This window comes from Neolamprologus brichardi, chromosome 6 (genome assembly GCF_056152115.1).
Source record: "Neolamprologus brichardi isolate AB-2024 chromosome 6, ASM5615211v1, whole genome shotgun sequence".
Taxonomy (NCBI): domain Eukaryota; kingdom Metazoa; phylum Chordata; class Actinopteri; order Cichliformes; family Cichlidae; genus Neolamprologus; species Neolamprologus brichardi.
This window is the reverse complement of record NC_142109.1, coordinates 32,241,800-32,261,803: the sequence shown is the minus strand read 5'-3', so window position 1 is coordinate 32,261,803 and position 20,004 is coordinate 32,241,800. Positions and strand designations below refer to the sequence as shown.

The following is a 20,004-nucleotide window of genomic DNA, read 5'->3' as shown; positions in this document are numbered from 1 at the left end:
GCACACACACACACACACACACACACACACACACACACACACACACACACACACACACACACACACACACACCATTAGTCCCCAGAGCTCCAGCTGCCCAGGGCTCTAAAGTCACGTTGTCCCAGTGTGATTGAAGGTCCAGCTGGTAGACCAGCCCTTTTGATCCCTTTCCCTTTTATGAGAAAGACAAACAGCTCCTCGTAGTCACCCACACTGGAGTGATTGATACACATGCACATACACACACACCCATGCACGCACGCACACACACACACACAGGCACATACACACACAGGCACACACCATGGTTACATAGAGGCAGACACACATATGCAGACAGGCACATGTGCACACAGAGAAAGGGACATGCAAATGCACACACACACACATAGATATGCATATACATATATACACACACACACACACACATGCACATTTTCTTAATGGATGGCCTCTCTTCCACTGTAATCACTCTGCTAATGACCTGCTTGAACTCTGAATGAAACCCAGAGGGTGAGAACAAAAGGTGGGGAGAGCTACAGTTGAAGTCGTGCAGCATGTGAACACAGCTGGCTGGAAAGATTGATTGTGGTTTGTTGTTAGATTTTAATAATCTGAGAGTTTTGGTGGTACTGGCTTTGTAATTGGTTTAGATATTTTACTCCATCGTGTGTAATCGAGTCCCTGCCAGTTGACAATTTGGCTAATGTTTGAATGAATTTCCAACACTGGAAACCAGAGACAGAGGTTTTATCTTTTAAAATACTACAAAATGAACACTGAACTGTTGAATCACCAGCTGAACTGACAATAAAAACAATAAAAACTGGTCAACTTTTAAACAAAATCAGATGATTGCTGTTTACATGGGCGTGATTAAGTGCGTGTAGAATGTCCAGCCTATTCGGTTAGGGAGTGACATCATCACAACAAGATTCCTTGTCTAATCCCAATCAAACAGAATATGGTAGTAATAACTAAAGGGATGAATCATCTGAATAATAAGAGATGAATTTGAAAAAGTCATGCTGATTCATTCATGTCACCACCACAACCCCCACTTCTGAACAAGAGGTTTTGTTCGTATGTAAATCTGTGCAGGCTACCCATTAAGCATGGTGTAAGGAAATGTAGAAGCCTAAGCAGTATTACTTACAAAGTTACGGCCATATTCCAAAAAGTGTATCATGCCATTGCAAAATCATTCATTAAAATGTTCTTATTTCTAGTCTGAAAGCCCAGGAATCTTTTTCTCTTTTACTTTAACTAGAAAGATCTGTTGCATGTATTTTAGAAGTCATCAGTTGCTTGTGTTCATTGAGCTGTCCAGATTTTGTTGTGTGGGGCCAGAAAATACCTGATCTTGATATAACCGTTTTTTTACTTCTAGCATTATTTATCTGGTCTGTCTTGAATGGGTAACTTTAGCCTGTTGGTAGGTGGGTTCTATGCAATGTGATGGCATCATTAAACATCATGCACAATTTAACTTTTGTGGATACAAATGAGATGTTGTTGTGAAATTAAGACAATGCATAAATGCTAGTCGACACGATGATAACATACTGTCTGATATAAATGAGAACCTTTAGGGACCCGTGTACCAAGTTTGGTTGCCCAACTACTGATGAGAGACACATTTAATGTTTCATATTGAGTAACAGAGTAAAGGCGCCATAGCACAGCACCAACCCCCAAAAATTGACTGAACTTTTCTAATGTAGTTTCTGTAGTTAAACTGATTTGGGCTAGCGTAAATTAATAATAGGATATAAAAGGTTTTATACTGAGCAGCAAATTTAGAACCACAGCACCAGAAAGATGCTTCTAATCATAGTTAAACTATTTTAAATTTACATTGACTTATAATGTGAAGCCACTGAAAGAGGAGGGCAAAGCGAGCTCCATGGAAACAATGTTGTGTAATAAATTTAAGAAAAAAAAACATTTATTTTGATAGAAAGTCAACATATGAACCACTTAACACATTAGCAACCTTTTACCTGGTTTCAAGATAAAACAATCTTGTGAGCCAAATGACTTGTTAGGATCATTTCAGGCTACTTTAACAGATGAAGCGTTTAGCATATGGGTCTGGAGCTTTTGGCTATGACATAAACACAGTTAAGCATTAATATAACTGTTTATTTTATGTGGACAGCATGGATCCCTGTATTCCTAACCATGAGTCATTCTGTGATTTGCAAGGTAATATCCAACCTGAATGTTTAAAGTGGGGTTTTCCAGTAACTGCCTTCTTTTTTTAAGTTGTGCCCCTTGCGCCTATTTTCCCCTTTGGCAAACTGAGAGAACAATAGAGGGGACAAAAGCTAGACGATAATAAAGAAGAAGAGAATGTGCAGCCGAATCTTCATTTCCTTGGTGTCTACTGCCCCAGAGGCCGTTACAGGGCCTCCTTATATGGGACCGATCGACGCATGGGATTCAGAACTGAAATGAAACTGAACTTTGATGGGATTTCCCTGCAGCTAAAGTAGTGGGCACTGCGCGGTGGATGACAAAGAGCTTCCGCACGGTGTCATCCTTCTCATTTTTGCACCACAGGGCGTCAGGATGTCTGGGTTTGTTTTTAGACGGGCAGTTTGTAATGATAATCTGAGTGAGCAAAGAAGAGACTAATGCGCTGATGGTTATTTCAGAGTGTATATATAGAAGAGTTGGAGAACTCAAGGGACGGGTGCGAGTAGATGGACAGGATGAAGGACAAATGCAGACAGGAGCAGAATATAAATAAAGATGGAAAAAATGAGTTGGAAATCCACGGGCAGACAGAACGGCAAAGGAAAATCAACAAAGAGATATGGGAGAGCAGAGAAGGACAAATGAAATAAAAAGGACAGAGATAGAAATAAAAAAATCTAGATACTGGGAGTCCTTAGAGGTCAGACTCTTTTTCTCTCGCTCGCTCCGTTTCTCTTACGGTAATCCCTCTAGTAGCAGTTAGTTGTCAGGCTCCTCCATAAATCAACGTTTGTATGAAATACCAGCAGGAGCCAAAGGTCAAAGGAGAAAATTAGCAGCTGTCTTTTCCTCTCCTTTCATGTTAGCCGGGGGGCTAATCACCAAGTGCCGCATCAGCCTCATTTCCACTTTAAAACAAACTCCCCGACAAGCCAGGGAGGAGCTGTTTGCCCGCTCTTACATTTTATGGCTCCGGGTTTTAAGGTGGGCTCCTATCCCCCAACCCCACCACACTTTCTCACATCTTTTCTCTTGCTCCACTTTCACCTATCACATCGTCTTCAGGTGTGGGAGGGCAAACAGCGGAGCATGCTCCTTTCGCACTGCTTTGTTGACACATTTGAGCTGCCGCCGGAGGAGCTGTAATAACCGACAGCCTGCTTTCCCCTCAGCTCAACTCCAAGGTGGTTTTGCTTGTTAATATGGGTCCCGGTGAACCTTGATGACCTTTTCACTCCCACAATCTCTATTATTCCCCCAGCTTACCGTTAGGGCTTCCCAGTAGTCGACACGTTTGCATCTTTGGAATAGACGTGGCATTACTGGCTAGCATTAGTAGACTGAAAGTTTCAGAAGTGTTTCCAAAAATGCTGAAGGGTGAAGTATATTAATTTATTTTTGTTCTTCAAGAACTGGAACGCATTGAAAATCATTTTCTTACTGCTGTTTTTCTCTTGCTGTGCCTCTCCTCTACTGTGTTTATTTTTTCTTGTATGTTTTTCTCTGTACATGAGGTGGACAAAATAATAATGGAAATGGCGGCAAAGTTATATTCAGCCTTTTTTTTTTTTATAAAGCACACAGTCTCTTGGCTCACATGAGTACAATTGTGTTAAATTTCTGTGGGATGGTCTATTATCTGATGATAAAGTCATATTAAACAAGGCCAAAGTTTCAAGTAACGATGTCTGCTTTTTTACAAGTACTAATTATGAATCATAGCTTAATTTTTTACTTGTGTGGACTCTAAGGAGAGCCAATAACATAGTTTTGCAAGTGACCATTGTCAGTTTCTAGTATTTATACTGGTCCCAATGTGCCTCTGTTGTTCTAAATTAGTTGGCAGTGGAGTTTGTCATACTTGACCTGAAAACCAAAACCAAAACAAAAAGCATCCAGACATGCACAGGAGGGAATAATGGTACAAAACGGGCCAATCACAGTGATTGATAGCTGCATCAGTGCAATGTGTGCGTAAGTAATGGCACAGAGTTTCAGAAGGGTTTGTGGTTATGACATACCTACATAGGTGTAGATTTAATCCAGCAGCATGCATCTCCTGTTAGGTTTCAGACTGCTCTAAAAAGTCTGTCTGGATGAGAACAGATATCTCTTATGCACGATCTGATAGCATGGTGTTGGTGTTGTTCCCAGATCATCATACTAAATGTTGTTCCAGGATCAACATTGCAAGTGACCAGTCAGAATGTTATGATGTCATACTTTTGCGACGTCGGGAAAAACCGCCGTAAAACAAAAAACTGTACTTAAGCTGCGAGAAACCGCCTCTGTCCGTCGATCAACGGACCCCGACCCTAACCCGGTCAAACGGTAAGCAGAATTTCATAAATGCACGAATGGCTTGGCGCGTAAAAGAATAACGTCACAACAGTGTGATTGGTCACTTGCAATGTTGAACCTGGAACGACATTTTCATGATGATCTGGGAACAACACCAACACGACGATATCAGATCATCCATCTCTTATATGGTCATCTGAGGCACACGGCTCTACTGGTGACCCAGAGCCTCCACCCTTCTGCTATTCAAACCTTCTTTTTGTGAGGAGCAGCCAATCAGGAGCAGGCTGGAAAGAAAGCTAAAACAGCTTGTTTAATAAACAGAATGACCTGATGGAGAAAAAAAGGAGCAATTTAAACTGTAGGCATGGAAAGCTCCTTTATTCAGGTTTCAGAATAAATGGAGTAGAATAGAGTAGCATATATGTATATGGAGTGACCAAAAATACGTAACAAATGTACTAAACATCAGTGTTGTTATTGATCAATCATTTATTCAAAATTCAGGTCCTAGTATCTCAGTCAGTTATTCATCTGCATAGCCTGGCTGGCACACACACACACACACACAAAGCAAAAACAAAACAGAAAAATGATACCTAAACATGTGAAATGGAGGATCATTTGATTGTTGGATGACTCATTCTACCTCCAGCTGCTCCTAAGTATTTCACACTGCCTGAGCAAAGCTGAGATAGATCTATCGATCGATAGATAGATAGAGTGTCATTGAAAGCAAAAAATCACAGGCTTCAATAACATTTGCTTTTATAGCGTTTTACATCAATATCAGTGTTTATATCTTTCTCCTTCCTCCTCCCTGCTGTTCTCCTCAAACATCAAGTTTCACTTGTCTTCTCGAATGACATGTACATTGTGATGCCAGATTCGCTGTAGTTAAAGCATATAAACAATACATAATACATGAATAAGAGAAGCAGACACGTTTCTTCTCATTTTTCTCTCATTCTTCCATGCCTTCCTCTTATTTCTTTGGCCCTCTCCCCCCCTCTTCCTTTCCTCTGCCTTCACTTTACAGCTCTTATTTCTTGCTACGCACCCTTTCTCCATCTTTTTTTTTTTCTCTCTGTGGGAATGTTTTCCCTATCGGTTGTCAGAGCAGTCAGTGAGGTGCATAGCAGCAGCGCTTTGTTGATGTTCCTCTTTGCCTATCTGCTGTGCAGTGTGTTTTGAAACTCATCCTCCCTTTGCACACCTGCTGAGAAGCTGCATGACACTGGGAAACATCCCACAAAAGGGTCAAAACACTTTTATCTTAGTTTTGGTTATCGATTTAGAAACTCTCTCAGGAATAAATGAACAATATGCAGCTGGCCAGAGTTGAAGTCCCAGACAATCGCACTCTTTTGCTGCATCTGGGACTTCCTTTTTTCACAGTAGGTGGGCTTAACTCTTCATTTAGTAAAAATATTATAACCCCAAAGGAAACATTCAAAGCCCCGAATATTATAGTGAACCCAAACACACAGACTTATAGAGAAAACTTTATATGCACATATGTGTGAACATGCACTTGTGTAAACATCACACGGCCTACTTACTGTTAGCGATCTGTAGCATAGACTGTATATAAAAGAAAGACATTGCCACCGGAGTTATTTGGAGGTTTTCGTCGTGTTTTGAAGCCATTGCGGACTCTATGGGAGACCCACATTTAGATCCAACCTCGAGTGGCCATTGGAGGGACTGCAGTTTCACATCTGGTAATCGCTATTTCAACATGTGGATGTTTTTCCTAATTTCTTTCATCGCTTTGTGAACAAAGCATTTTTCCTCTCAAACATCCCCCAGAAAACTTGCTTATCATATAATCAGCTTTTCATTATGACTAATAAGATGATCGTCATCCTCACAGCCTTCTACTAAGAGCTCCAGCCTTAGTGGATTTGATTTCCACTGTAATCACGAATTTCAAACGAAAAAGTTGTTTTTCTCATAACATTTTGTTTAAGCACATATGACTCACAGTGGCTTCTTACTAAAAACGACTGAATGCTACAAATTAGGCTTTTGGGTGGCTTTGCTTTGTAAGTGCACTTTGTGATTTAACTTTTGGGGACTTTCAGAGTGTGAGGCACAATCTTAAAAGAGTGTGAGTCACACTGAAACCATGAAAGCATGCGTAAGCACGATAAAAGCTATAGTTGAAGGAATTTTGTTGTTGTCGTTGTTGTGTTCTCTAACTTTAAATTTGATGTTACGGCTGGTGAGTTTATGCAAAGTTTAGCACACAGGCTTATGTTACAGCGGGAAAAAAAATCTGCATGTGTTACAGATGTGCTACTTTCCTGCATATTAACACAAACCCTCAGCAACTGCATTAGCAAAGAATGAAAATGTGTTTTTAATAAAAACAAACTGAAAAGGTTTTAATGAAATCTAATCGCTTTTCTAGCAGATCATGGTGAACATATATTCTAGGACAACTAAAAGACAAAAACAATCATCACATGATTGGCAGGTAAGTCATTTCATAAGGCAAAATATCTATTTGACAGCTATAATAAATCACGGATTCTCTCTGGGAAGCGTTTTTGTTTCTTCATGTTTTATTGGTGTAATTTGCATTTGAATGAGAGATAATCAGAGACTTACGTTTCTGAGTTTCTGATCTCTTGTACTGAAATATTTTTTCCTGATTTTCTCTTTTTTTTTTAATCTCAAACAACTTTTGTTGAACACTCAAATGCAACAAGGCTGTGTTTTGAACAGCAAAAAAACAATTTGGAAATGAATTTGCCCAGTAAAACTAGAGACTACAGGCAGAAAGTAGTGCTCCCTTTATGTACTTCAGAGCACAAAGTGTGTTTGAACTCTCCAAGCTGCTGAATGGGTTTACAGCTTTCTTGCAGTAGTTTGCAATCTGACATAAAAATGAAAGCGTTGTAGTTGCCTAACATTATGCAAATGACTGAAGCCATAATTTTCCTTTACTTTTCACTTAAGCCACTTTTGTAGCTTTTAACCTTTGAGGGCTAATGCCTCGTTTATTACAATTTCTGCAGCTGATATATCAATGAAATCAAAACAAATTAAAACATGACAACCACACAAAAATCCAGAAGTGCACAACAAGTCGAAACACCAAAGCAAGGCTTGTCATCTTCAGTGAAGCTGCAATTTGCAATGGCAACAACTGCAGGCATAAATTGATCTTAAGTCACTGATGACGATTGATGTTTCTTATATATTTGATACACCAGCAATTGTTTTTCTAGTTTAATGTCAAAGTATAACAAACATCCCCTCAAAGAAGTCCCCAAAATATATGTGGTTACAGTTACAAACAACATCAGTATAATAAGTGCCATTTTAAAAAAAGTAATTACGTAGCAATTTTTGTGGAAGATTCTAATTTTTCACGAGACCAGATTATGCAGCGTCGGTTAACTTTCACATTAGCTTATCAGCTAACCAGCTCGTCAGGTATCTGTGTTACAACTTGTGGTTCATGTGTTTCGGAGTTTAGGTCCTTTTTCATGTGGTGTTTGCATTAATGTGTTCTTCAGTAATTATGCTCCCTTAAATCCTGTGAGTGCCACTTTCGTTGCTGTGACAGGCTTCGTGACAAACAGTAGGAAGGAGCTCCAACCTCACAGAGCTAAAAGAAATTTAAAAAAGGGTTTTAAAATAACACCAGTCCTTCACACAAGTGATGAAATGTTTGTCTGGTTAATGCTAAGCCACACTGAATTGTTTCGTTTTGCCGCAGAGTCTGACACTGTGTTAGGACATAGCCATACTTGTCTGTTGGAGCGTGTCGGTACTGGCAAGGTGTGGATGTGCTGAAATCACAATGGCTATAAATGTTGTACATTAAACAATGAACTGCTGTCACATTTCTCTGCTGGTTTTCTTGTGTACTGCTGTCTCTTCTTGCTGTTCTGCCCAGAATTCAACAGCCGAGTGCCGGACCTATGCGGCAAATTCATTTTCCTTATCAGTGCATTGAATTTGCTGTCCAGCAGAGCCTTGGTTAGTTAGCAGTTGTCAGTTTGAGCTAGCGTTTTGTTTGGCCTCTAATGGGTCTTAGTGCTCGTTGCTATCAAGCACTTTTCAGTATCATTTGTCTGATGCTCATTAAGGACGGCTAAATGAGCTCAAAGTGAACACTCAAACATTTGCCTCGCTTTCGCTGTCACAATCGAGAATCACTTGATTTTTCATGCACGATAAATTAACAAACATAATTAATACTCATGAAATTGTTTTATGGAATTACAACTGCAGGAACAACTGACACAGCAAATTTAGCGCAGTATGCACAGAGTGTAGCATCAAGTCAATTAAACTTCTGGGATATTTATCTGGTCAGTTAAGTAGCAGAGGAGGTTGTTAATCAGTTTCAGCTGCTTTGATGTTAATGAAATCAACAACAGGTGTACTAGAGGGGCAACAATGAGACAACTGCCAAAACACGAATGGTTTTCCAGGTGGACGCAACTGACATTTATTTTCTTTCTCAGCTTTTCTGACTTTTTCTTTATTAGTTCTGCATTTTGCAAAGGTCAGCGTCACTACTGAGCAATACCTGCGCTTTAATGTGGCCGAACAGGTAGTCCAACTCCTCAAGGATGACACATCAATACGTGCCTTTGCCAGAAGTTTTGCAGTGTCTCCCAGCACAGCATGGAGGAAATTCCAGGAGACTAGCAGTTCCTCTATGATAGCTGGTCTTTAACCCATCAGCAGGACTGGTATCTGCTCATTTTTGCAAGGAGGAACAAGAGGAGAACTGCCCAAGCTCTACAACATGACACCCAGCAGGGTACTCCTGTGAATGTCTCACAGACAACCAAACATTTTCAAATATACTTAATGAGGGTGGCCTCAGCATCCTCTCCTGGGCCCCGTGCTCACTACCAAGCACCATGAGCCCGATTGACATTTGCCATAGAATCCCAAAACTGGCAGGTCCACAACTGGTGCTCGGTACTTTTCACAGATGAGAGCAGGAGAACACTGTGGAGAACATTAAACTGCCTGTAACACTGTACAGCATGTCCAGCGTGTCCAGTTCGTCAGTGGTCAGTGATGGCCTGGGGAGACATATCCATGGAGGGACTTAAAGAGCTCCATGAGCTACGCAACGGCACCGACTGTCATTAGGTATCAGTAGAGATGGGAATTAATAAGAACTTATCGATTAGGTTCCTTATCAATTCTGTTATCAATTCTTACTAGGTTCTAAGTAAGAGAGTCGCCGCCATCTCTAAGCAGAACATCAAAGACATTACATTTATGCAAATTAACTGCATGTTATGTTGTCACATGTTTGTGCATGTTTGCTTTCTTTGTTGTGATCAGTGTTAAGGTCATTACTCAAAAAAGTAATGTATTACACATATTACACAGAACATTTTTCTCAAAAGTAATGCAGTACATTATTTAATTACTCCCAGGAGAAAGTAATTTGTTACGCTACTTGTTACATTACTTTTGCATTTCTCTGTGCTGCAATGAAGTAGCATGTTACATCATTCTTTCACATTGTTTTTTGGGGTACCTTTCAATTCAATTCAATTCAATTCAATTCAATTCAATTCAATTCAATCTTTATTGGCAGACTTCATGTCCATAAAAACAAGACAGAAACACCCCCCCCCCCCCCCCCCCCAACACAAGGTATAAACCATTAAATGTATATAAGTATATAAATAAGTATATAAAGCATTTGTAAAAATATAAAACCATAATATACATAAAACACAATTACTTAAAATAAATCAATAAATACACAAACACTTTAACCAGTGCTTTCTCAGACTGGATGAGTAACGGGAACCACTCACTGTCGGATCTGTAAGTAACCTTTGAATTCACCCCTCTATAGATTGATAAATTAATTTCCATTAAACTATGTGGCATCTTTTAGTTCAGTATAGATCAGTATAGATATGACTTCTTTCCACAAACTGAGATCTGATGTGATTTCAAACTGTCCCTTCATTATTATTTATTATTGTTTTGGGTTTTTCTTTTTTAGCAGGGTATTTTTTTTATAGTTCTGCAGACATATATAACAAAGCAATCCAGCAAGCAGATTGTTTTTCTAGCTGTGCAAACTGTCTTCCACCTTAGGAAGAATGAAAGAAACACAAACAGTCGCACACTCTGTCCGTCTGTACAGGCTGGCTTGGCAAACATTTGCTCACATCAGATAGAGTTTGGGTTACCACAAAGGTTTGCCAAGCCAAAACGGATTAGGCCAAGCATCACAAGCATTGTTTCTATACATTATTAAACTTTTAAGCCACCGAAAAACAGGATTGTAAGAAGAAAAAAAAAACGGGGAGAGTGAGAAGAGAAAGTAATTATTCATCCTCAGCACTCACATGCACCCCACAGCTTCTATAGCAAATCCCTCACTCAGCTTTCAAAAGATGACCATTCAAGTTTTATTTCTTATTTTTTACCTTGTTGGAAGCCTAACCTGATTGTTGTCACCCTTGATTTATTTAGACTCTTCCCGAAGTTGAAATTAAAGTTTATTTTCTCAAATTGGTTCTTTTTAAAGGAATGGTCTTAACAAGCCATAACAAGCAGATGAATGGCTGCCTTCTCAAACTTTAAGGGTGTTATGCACCATGTCCGACTTCAAAGCCCGTCTTAACTCCACACTTTAATTGTATCTTCTTCAAGCCTGTCTGCCTGACCGCCATCTGATTCTGCTGACAACTACACTCCTCTCTCTTCTTCATGCTCATCCTTCTATCTCTGCACTCTTCTCTCCGTCTTTCTCCATCTGTCATGGCAGATACAACTTTGCAACCCCCCACCCCCCCACTTCCAGCTCTTCCAAAGTCTCCTTGCTACAAGTGTCAACTCAAGCACGAGCGCCCAAATTACTTTTTTTGGATGAGTGTTGACATCTACCACTCAGTCATCAGCTCATTCACACTGAATGATGCTATTTGCCTCCCGCTCATCCGCTCTATTTATTTCTCTACTGCCACTTTCTTTCTTTATTCTTTTTTTTTTTGGTATTTCTCTCTGAGCCTACAAACAGACATTCACGCTTCTCTCCATATGGGCTTTAATTTGCCATTGTCCCCCAAGATATTCCTCGCTCAGGCTTGAGATAAAGGGATAATCACTTCAAAGGGAAGCTGAGGGGGAGACTGCCCCCTCCCTCCCAGCTGAAAGGAGAAGTGGACAATACGCTAATTGAGAGGGGGAACTGATCACAGGGTCTGTTCAAAGGGACGCCTGGCCACGCCCCCTCTTTCCTCCGACGCACTTAATTTTATTAGTGTTTATGGTGATGCTTCAGCCAAAATTATCACTCAAACCCACCACAGCCTTTGAACTCCCAAATATTGGGTTATTTGCAATTATCCTCCCTCTCTACTGTTTTTTTTTTTTTTTGGCTTCTGTGCTATTTTAGCTCAAGTGTAGGATTTTGAGTAGAGGAAGGAGGAATAAAAATGAGCTGTATAGAATTTATTGTTCGCTGTGATGTGATGCAAATCCAAAGTTTCTTATGAAAAAGCGAGAAAAAGCGGGTATAGAGGCCTACTGTCTGAGTGATGCAATTAATGCAATGAAAAAGCTAAAATAAAGTTGTTTTAGAAAAATCATTCCTTAATTTTCACTGTCATAAATTTGTCCTTTTTCTGTGAAAATGCATACCTTGTCTCTGCCTTTAATATGAGCTACAATTTAAGATGATCTTCATCTATGTTCTATGCTGATGCACCAGATGCCTTTAATTTCTTCGGAACCACGAGCTCCCAATTAGCCTCCAGGTCACCCTGTTTTATTGGGGCTTTATAGCAAGTCAGTGGCAGCACTCTCGTCCTGTATTGTGCTTTTAAAGCATTTGGATCTTCCTGTGAAATGGTTAGGGCCTCAACAAAAGGGTCAGGGCAGGGTCAACTTCAAAAAGGGGCTTCTTGCGGCCACTTTACAGCACCCTCTCTCTCTTGACACTGCTAAGCAGAAGAGCGCACATTCATAGGGTCAGCAGGTGTGGTCTCATGGGCTTAGAATCTCATGACACTTGTCAAATGAATTAAAGTAGGCAGCAGCTTGCAGTTTTTCTTCCATCTTTGTTGATCACAGCAGTCTGACTCATAGAAAACGGATTAAAAACAAACAAATCTTCAATAGCCTAACATTACACGTCATTAAAAGTAGACTTAGCAAAGCACGAGCAGGCTCTCGGGCTGTCAGCAAAAATTAAACTGTCTGCGGACTCGTTTTTTCTCCATTTCCCAGTGATATGTGCGGCCTAATTTAATTTGAGTGAAGATAGCATCTTATCCAAAATGTGAAATATCCTACTTTTAAGATTGTCCTGCACTTCAAAAATTACATTTTATAACCCCTCTATATCACAATTCTCCTTTCAAAGCTGACTTTAAAGATGTCAGTGTGCAGATAACACTACGGCTACATATTTCATGGCTTTAATTTGGACCTCACGATCAGCCAAATGTCACTTGAACGTCATAGTGCCAATGCTGCTGACCTATTTCGCGTTCCATCTCGCAGACTGCAGGCACTTATGGAGCATTTTGGGTGCTGGATTGTTTGGATTTGTGCAATGTTCCATTTACAGAATGATCCAGTAGTAAACTAAAAGCAATGATGAATGACCTCTTCATATTCAAACTGTCTCTCTCTCACACACTCACACACACTCACACACACACACACACACACACACACAAAAGAGACAGACTCTGCTGTCTGCTGTCATGCAGCTTTCTGATAACACCAGTGAAAATTCCTTAAAAACATGCAACATTCAGGAAGTGGTTGGCAGGATGTCAATGTAATCAGCTGGACTCCATTGCTGTAAAGAAAAAAAAAAAAGGAAAGTCCTAGTTTTCTGTAGAAAGCTGAACTATTTCAAAAATACACAACACAATATGTCAGAAACAAAATAGGGTTGCAGGGAGTAAGTATCTATAACAGAAACAGTACGATCTTATACTACTGCAGATGGATGAATGGATTTATGATACAGTGATTTTGCAATACTCAACACACGGCAAAAAAAATCATTTATGATATAACCTATGACATTAAAAATGTGTCATTTAAAATAATTACTTCTCCCGTTTGCCATTTTCCACCCATTTTCTTCTTCACTCCATATTACAGCCATGCTGCTGTAACAAATGCACTATGTGGTTTAGTTTGGTATTGTCTTGCAAAAATATGCAAAGTCACCCCTGAAAAAAAAGAGAAAATGTTGCACTAAAACTAGTTTATACCTTCCAGCAATGATGGTATTTCCCCAGATGTGCAACTGCCAATTCCATAGACACTAATGCGCACCCATTCAGCTTGCAGAGATGCAAGCTTTTGAACTGAGTGCTGATAACGAACCGAGGGTCCCTCTGTTATTTTGTCCAGAGAACACAATATTCATGTTTTCCAAAAGGATTTTAAAATGTTGTCTTTCCAATTTTCCACTTTTCCCCAGTCCATTTTAAACAAGCTTTAGCCCAGAGGACATTACAGTGTTTCCCCATTAGGTACCTCTTCTTTGCATGATAGAGCTTTAACCTTTGTGACACAGTGAACTGTGTTCACAGACGATGATTTCTGTAAGTGTTCCTGAATTCATCCAGTGATTTAAATGACTGTTTTTTTTTTAATGTAGAACTGCCTAAAGGCCAGGAGATCAGGAGCATCAGGTATTGATTTTTGGTCTTGTCCCTTGCGCACAGAGATTTCTCCAAATATTTGTGATATTATTTACTGTAGTTGATGAGATATTCAAAGGCTTTGCAGTCTTACGCTCAGCAATATTATTCAGAATTTCCCAGTTTGAAGGTTTTTGCAGATTGGTGAACTGCTGCCCATCTGTACTTCTGAGAAACTCTGTCCCTAAGATGCTCTTTTTATACCCAATCCTGTTAATGACCTGTTGGTAATTGTGCTAATTAATTTCAAAAAGTTCTGTGTTCAGGATATGTCTGTTTCTTTTTTACTTTATTCTGCCTTTTGTTGCACCTATCCCAACTTTTCTGAGACATTAAATACTATCAGATTCAAAATGAGCTACAATTTTCACAATTATTATAATGTATCAGTTTAAGCATTTGATATGTTTTCTATGTTCTATTGTGAATAAAATCTGGGTTTGTGAGATTTGCAAATCATCGCATTCTATTTTACACAAAGTCCCAACTTTTTGGGAATTGGGTTTGTACATCCAGAAACCAGCAGGTGATGTCTTGATCGTCACACATATACATATCTATACATATGTTGTCTTGGGTTTATGGTTGCTGATCTTACTCAGCAATTAGTAATGCCAACTGGGAACATAAATGGATGTAAATACAAAAGAGATGCAGGCACACCGGTGAATCCACATGGGATCTGGTACAAAGCATGCTTATTTCCTGATGTATGACATGAATTAATCACCACTTGGGGACCTCAGAGAAGTTGGATTTCATTACTTCTCTTGTCCTGTACCATCATGAGAGTTTTGTGAATTTGAATCCTCTGACTTATATAATTATATTCTCCTTTAAAGTTGATTTCCAACATCAAAGGGACAATATAGCCTTTGAAGTACCATGGGATTGGATCACTGTCTAACCCACTCTTTAAGATTCTGTCACAATGACATTAGGGAAGTCATGTGAATTAAAAGACTAGAGAACAGCTCTTGCCTTTGCTCTGTGTCCAATTTCAATCAAAATGTCATGCTGTGCCATTTTAGCTGAATGTGGAACTGGCAAGTGAGTTAGGTTGACATCTTTGTGGCTAAAATCCTGTGACTAATATGTAAATTATTTGACAGTTACACTCCATGGGATTATCAAAGCAGTGCTATAACCCAAAAGAATAAGTTTTAAATCATCGTGGACATTGTTTGAAGTCATATTTAAGCATAACTTATTTACTGTCATTCCCTGTACTCTGGGGAATCTGTCATTTAGACGGAATATGGGAAAAACTGGGAGTATAATGGTGCCACAAACTGCCGGGAATAATTAAGAAATATCCTGCTGTACAACAGGTGATACATAAAGGCTGCAGCAGTATGCACAGAAAAGTATTCATTATAATTGCTTCTGCTACTGCTGTCACTCCAAGGAGCCGCATACAACAAAAGTATCGCTTTTGTTTGCTTTGTGTTTCTGTTGAAACTTTGTGTAGTAACAGACAGACTGTGAGAGTAACGCCATTGGCGCGGCAGATCACTTACTTCAAGCTCCAAAGCCTCGGGGAGTTGGCTCGAGATTGCTTGTCTTTGATAAGGTCCTGGCACACAACTAAATCCCGTCCCCGTCTAGAAAAGTTTAATAAGCCTTAATAAACGTCGAAACGCTAAAGTCTGCTGATTAAGAGCAGCAGAACAAAATACACGGTAAAATTATCAGACGATCCCACTTAACTATCCGTCTTCCTACTCGCTTTTATTTGTTTTATTTTGTTGAATATTGCGAAGCCGGAGCGCTGGGTTTTTATGTATCTTCCGGGACCAGGCCAGCGGTTCATTACTTTGAAGTCCACAGTTAAACCTTTAGCCCAGTTGGTGTAGAAACAGCCCGGAGGATTTCTACCGCCTGCCATGACTTCTTGAAACACTACCTGGGGAGAAAAGTAGAGAGAAAAAAGCTCTTCTCCTTTATTCGCATTTAAGGGTAAAAAAAAACTGTCCGATGTGACGGTACAAGGAGCAGAGCCGGGGCTGGTTGTATATATGCGCAGCCTGTTGTTGGGACTACTTTACTTTCACGTTTTCTAATCGAAGAGGCTACTCGGGTACATGGATGGTAAGTTGTAGGAAAGCTGTTCCACAGGCCCCCTCTCTTGGCCGCTTTGATGTGCTGCTGCTGAGCTTTGAAGTTGAGAAATGCGGGCTATGTTTCTTGTTTGTGGGCGAGAAATACGGTGAGATAGATAAGAAGCTTATGTGTGCGCGCGCGCGTATGAATGTGTAGCCCAGATAAAAACCGAATATTTGTCGGATGGTGCGTCTTCTGACTGGGGAGAAAAAGTGGGATGTATTCGTCCGTCGGAGCCCCCCTCCCCTCAACCTCCAGATTTTGACACCCCCAGTGATCTACATAGGGACTGAGCCTGCCTACTCTGAGGTCAGTTGTTGAATGGGACAGGGTACATTAAACTACGGCGCTTGTTTTGCGGACACATGTGGCATGACTTGAAATAGCACGACGTTTTATCTCTATTGTGCTGGATTACTGTTCGGGGAGTTTTTGGAGTGTATTCGTCTCGACTAAAAAAAATGGAGTAACAGTTTAACTTTTTAACGGGTTTCACTGTGTTTGGATCTGTCTGCGATGGTATGTTATTTTACGCTCGTTAATTCATCCTTTGGATTTTAGTGTCGGTTTCACCGTGGTGTATACACTGGCTGTTAAGACTGTAAATGATTGTGTAGCACTTGCAACAGCCTTTTAGCAGTTTGTCATTTATGGTGGCAGTGCTTTAGTAGTCTGCATTTTTACGCTCAGGCTCCGATTAAAATCTCTGGCACGGGATCCGTTTTTTTTCTTTTGTTTTTTCCCCTCCTAATATTAAGTGTTTCTTTTCCCGTTGGTAGTTTAAACACGTTACCGGTTCTGTGGCTTTATTAATGTGCTGTAATAACCTTCTAGATATTTAGGCGACTGATCGCTTCCATTTACGCATGGGCGACCGGATTCTCCCGCGGGGCTTTTTACCTCTCGCACATTACAGCGTTTTAAGGTCATTGTGGTGCAGATCAGGTGCAGTTTGGCTGTTCATTTCTGGGATAGTGAGGACAAGTGTGGAAGTGAGTGCGAGTGTGCGTGATGCAGGCAAGGGGTACAGTACGGTCGTCCGAAACAGATTGGGAATAAATTGGAGTTGAAGCCTGTGACATGGACTCGTTAGGAAAACACGTGTAAGCCACAGTTGTGAGAATACGGTTTGGTGAAGAGTGTGGCTGTGTGAGATGATTATTCTTGTAAAATGTGTTTTGATGTGGCAGATCAATGCACGTTGAGAATGTAGGCTGCAGTTGATCTCTCATTTAGATTATAAATAGATAAATGAAACGAAGAAAGCCTTTCATATTTCCTTTCTCTGTGAACCCGGCGAGGTTTTTTTTGAAAGGGACTGTTTACTTGATGTCTTTCTTTGAAGTTCAGCAGGATCTGGCTTTGATTAGATCAATACTTTGTGTTTCAGAGTGAAGAGGAGCTGAGAAGCTCCCCTGCTGCTTTTAGAGAGTGAGGAGGATTAGGCTGGAGCTCAGTGGAGGCACGACGGCACTCTCACACGGCAACCAGAGCTGGAGCCATGAGCAGGGCGCTTACGGAGCACATCAGCAGTAGCTTCCGAGAAGATGCTCCTCGTCCTCCGGTACCGGGGGAGGAGGGAGAGGCGTCATGCTACAACCCCAGCAGATCTGCCAAAATGAGAGCCCAGAGCAAGGTTAAAGATATCCCCGCCGCCTCCGCTCCTCCCGGCTCCACACCGCGGAGGAACGAGGATGGACTCGGGGAGCCAGAGGGCAGCGCGTCCCCGGACTCGCCTCTAGTCCGGTGGACAAAGTCGCTGCATTTTCTCCTGGGCGACCAAGACGGCGCTCACCTCTTTAAGACCTTTTTGGAGCGGGAGAATTGCGTGGACACTTTGGACTTTTGGTTCGCCTGCAACGGCTTCAGGCAAATGGACTTAAAGGATACCAAAACGCTGCGAGTTGCCAAAGTTATTTTCAAGCGGTACATCGAGAACAACAGCATTGTCGCCAAGCAACTGAAACCGGCCACCAAGGCCTTCATAAGGGATAGTATTAAGAAACAACAAATAGACTCGTCCATGTTTGACCAAGCACAGACGGAAATTCAGTCCAACATGGAAGAGAATGCATACCAGATGTTTTTGACCTCTGACATATACCTCGAATACGTGCGCACCGGCTGCGAGAACGCGGCATACATGAACCACGGCGGTCTTGGCAGTCTCAAGCTGATGTGCGGATACCTTCCTCCTCTCATGGAAGAAGAGGAATGGAGTTGTAACGACCTGAAGGCAAAAACGTTAGGGTCTGTGGTCGGACTGTCTGCCAAAAACCTGAGGGCTACCGCTACCATCCGGACAGCAGCTGAAGTGCTGGAAAACAGTTGCAGGTAAGAGCAGCGCCCACCTAGAAGTGCATGCCTGTGTAATTACTTCTCAGTGCTTGTTGCTTTATTGAGCATTGCTTACTGTGGTCATGATCCCTCATTAGTTAAACTACACTGAATATGTGGCAGGTATTTCACAAATGCCTGCGAGAGAGGTAAAGGCACTTGATCAAAGGGTCTCAGAGGAACATGCCTGTATATTTGTGCCCTCCTGCCTTGCAGTTAGTCAAGGGGTTGGAGGGGTGGAGGGGCGGGGTGGGTACAAAACATCAATGCATCTGAGCCTTCCTTTTAAGTAAATGGTGTCTTGCAGGCAGCCCTCTGCTGGCTTGCTCAAGTTTCCTGTGCTTTGAAACCCTTCCTCCGGTTCAGGAATGAATTTAGACACCAAACCTCATGACTGTTACAGCTACATTAAACAGTATGATGTGCTATTGTAAAGTTTTTCAGCTTTTTTTTCCCTTCTTTGTTCTGCTCCATAACCCATAGAGCTGGTGTATACTGCCACAAAATCTCATTTATACATAGAAATGGCAATAGAGAGTTAAAAGAACTTGTGCAGTCAGTCTTATGCCAAGCGGAGATATTGTTCTCTTGGTCAGAGATGAAAGAACTGTTTGTGCAAAGTATTTGTGCTTTTATCTTAAGAGCTCGTCCCACACATTGTCCAACAGCTGAAATCTTTTCAAGCCAGGAACATTTTCAAAAAGTGGATTTTATGCATGAACCTCCATCAAAGGGTACTTATTTTTTCCACTCAACTACTTTGTCCTCACATCTGGAGGCAATTATTACTTAGAGGTTTGACAATGTCTTGTGGTTTGGTAGGAAAAGTGCAATTTATAGATAATCCATACTTTTCCTGTCAAGTTATCTAAACATTTAATGAGCTGAGATAAAAATTGTCTCAAGCCCAACTTTTTTTAATAACAGTGTACAAAACTAATTGATTGAGTGCAATAAGTCTACCTAAGGACTCCCTCGAGGGTTTTAGCCTTCATGTGAGCAGATGTCAGATAACATCTTAGCACAGTTGCTCATTTGCTTGGAAGTGACCGTGTTGGGTTAGGAACCAATAAGCACGGGTTTTGTTGACATGTGGGCATATCCTGCTCTCCTGGTGTGATCCCCTGCATTCTTGTTTTTCACTAAAAGAAAAGCAGGGGGGGAGAGAGAGCCCCTTTCTCCCTTCCGTCACCCACACTCTCCCCCTTTCCCCCTGCCTGCCCCTCACCATCCCTTTAGGTCAACCAATTTCCATCTCAAACATGTGGAACTAATTTTGCCACTGCACAGATTCTTTTTTCCCCTTCTTTTTGAGAAACCTCCAACACTAAACTCCAAAGTGATACAGAAACACAACAACAAAAACATCCTCAGCTCAGTT

At 40.9% G+C, this 20,004-nt stretch overlaps 1 protein-coding gene across 4 annotated transcripts in view; it reads left to right on the top strand.

Annotated features, from left to right (window-relative positions):
• The window catches only part of LOC102781360 (axin-2-like), a 95,002-nt gene that overhangs the window by 62,391 nt on the left and 12,607 nt on the right, over window positions 1–20,004 (top strand). The window contains exons 1-2 of one of the 4 annotated variants that reach the window (XM_006790568.3): window positions 16,044–16,274; window positions 17,677–18,620. In XM_006790568.3, the coding sequence (XP_006790631.1) occupies window positions 17,788–18,620 (833 nt within the window). In that variant the 5' untranslated portion in view covers window positions 16,044–16,274; window positions 17,677–17,787. Of the gene's footprint in view, window positions 1–16,043; window positions 16,275–16,496; window positions 16,806–17,259; window positions 17,390–17,676; window positions 18,621–20,004 lie in introns of those variants that run through there. The other 3 variants (XM_006790565.3, XM_035907694.2, XM_035907693.2) reach the window with 3 other exon arrangements.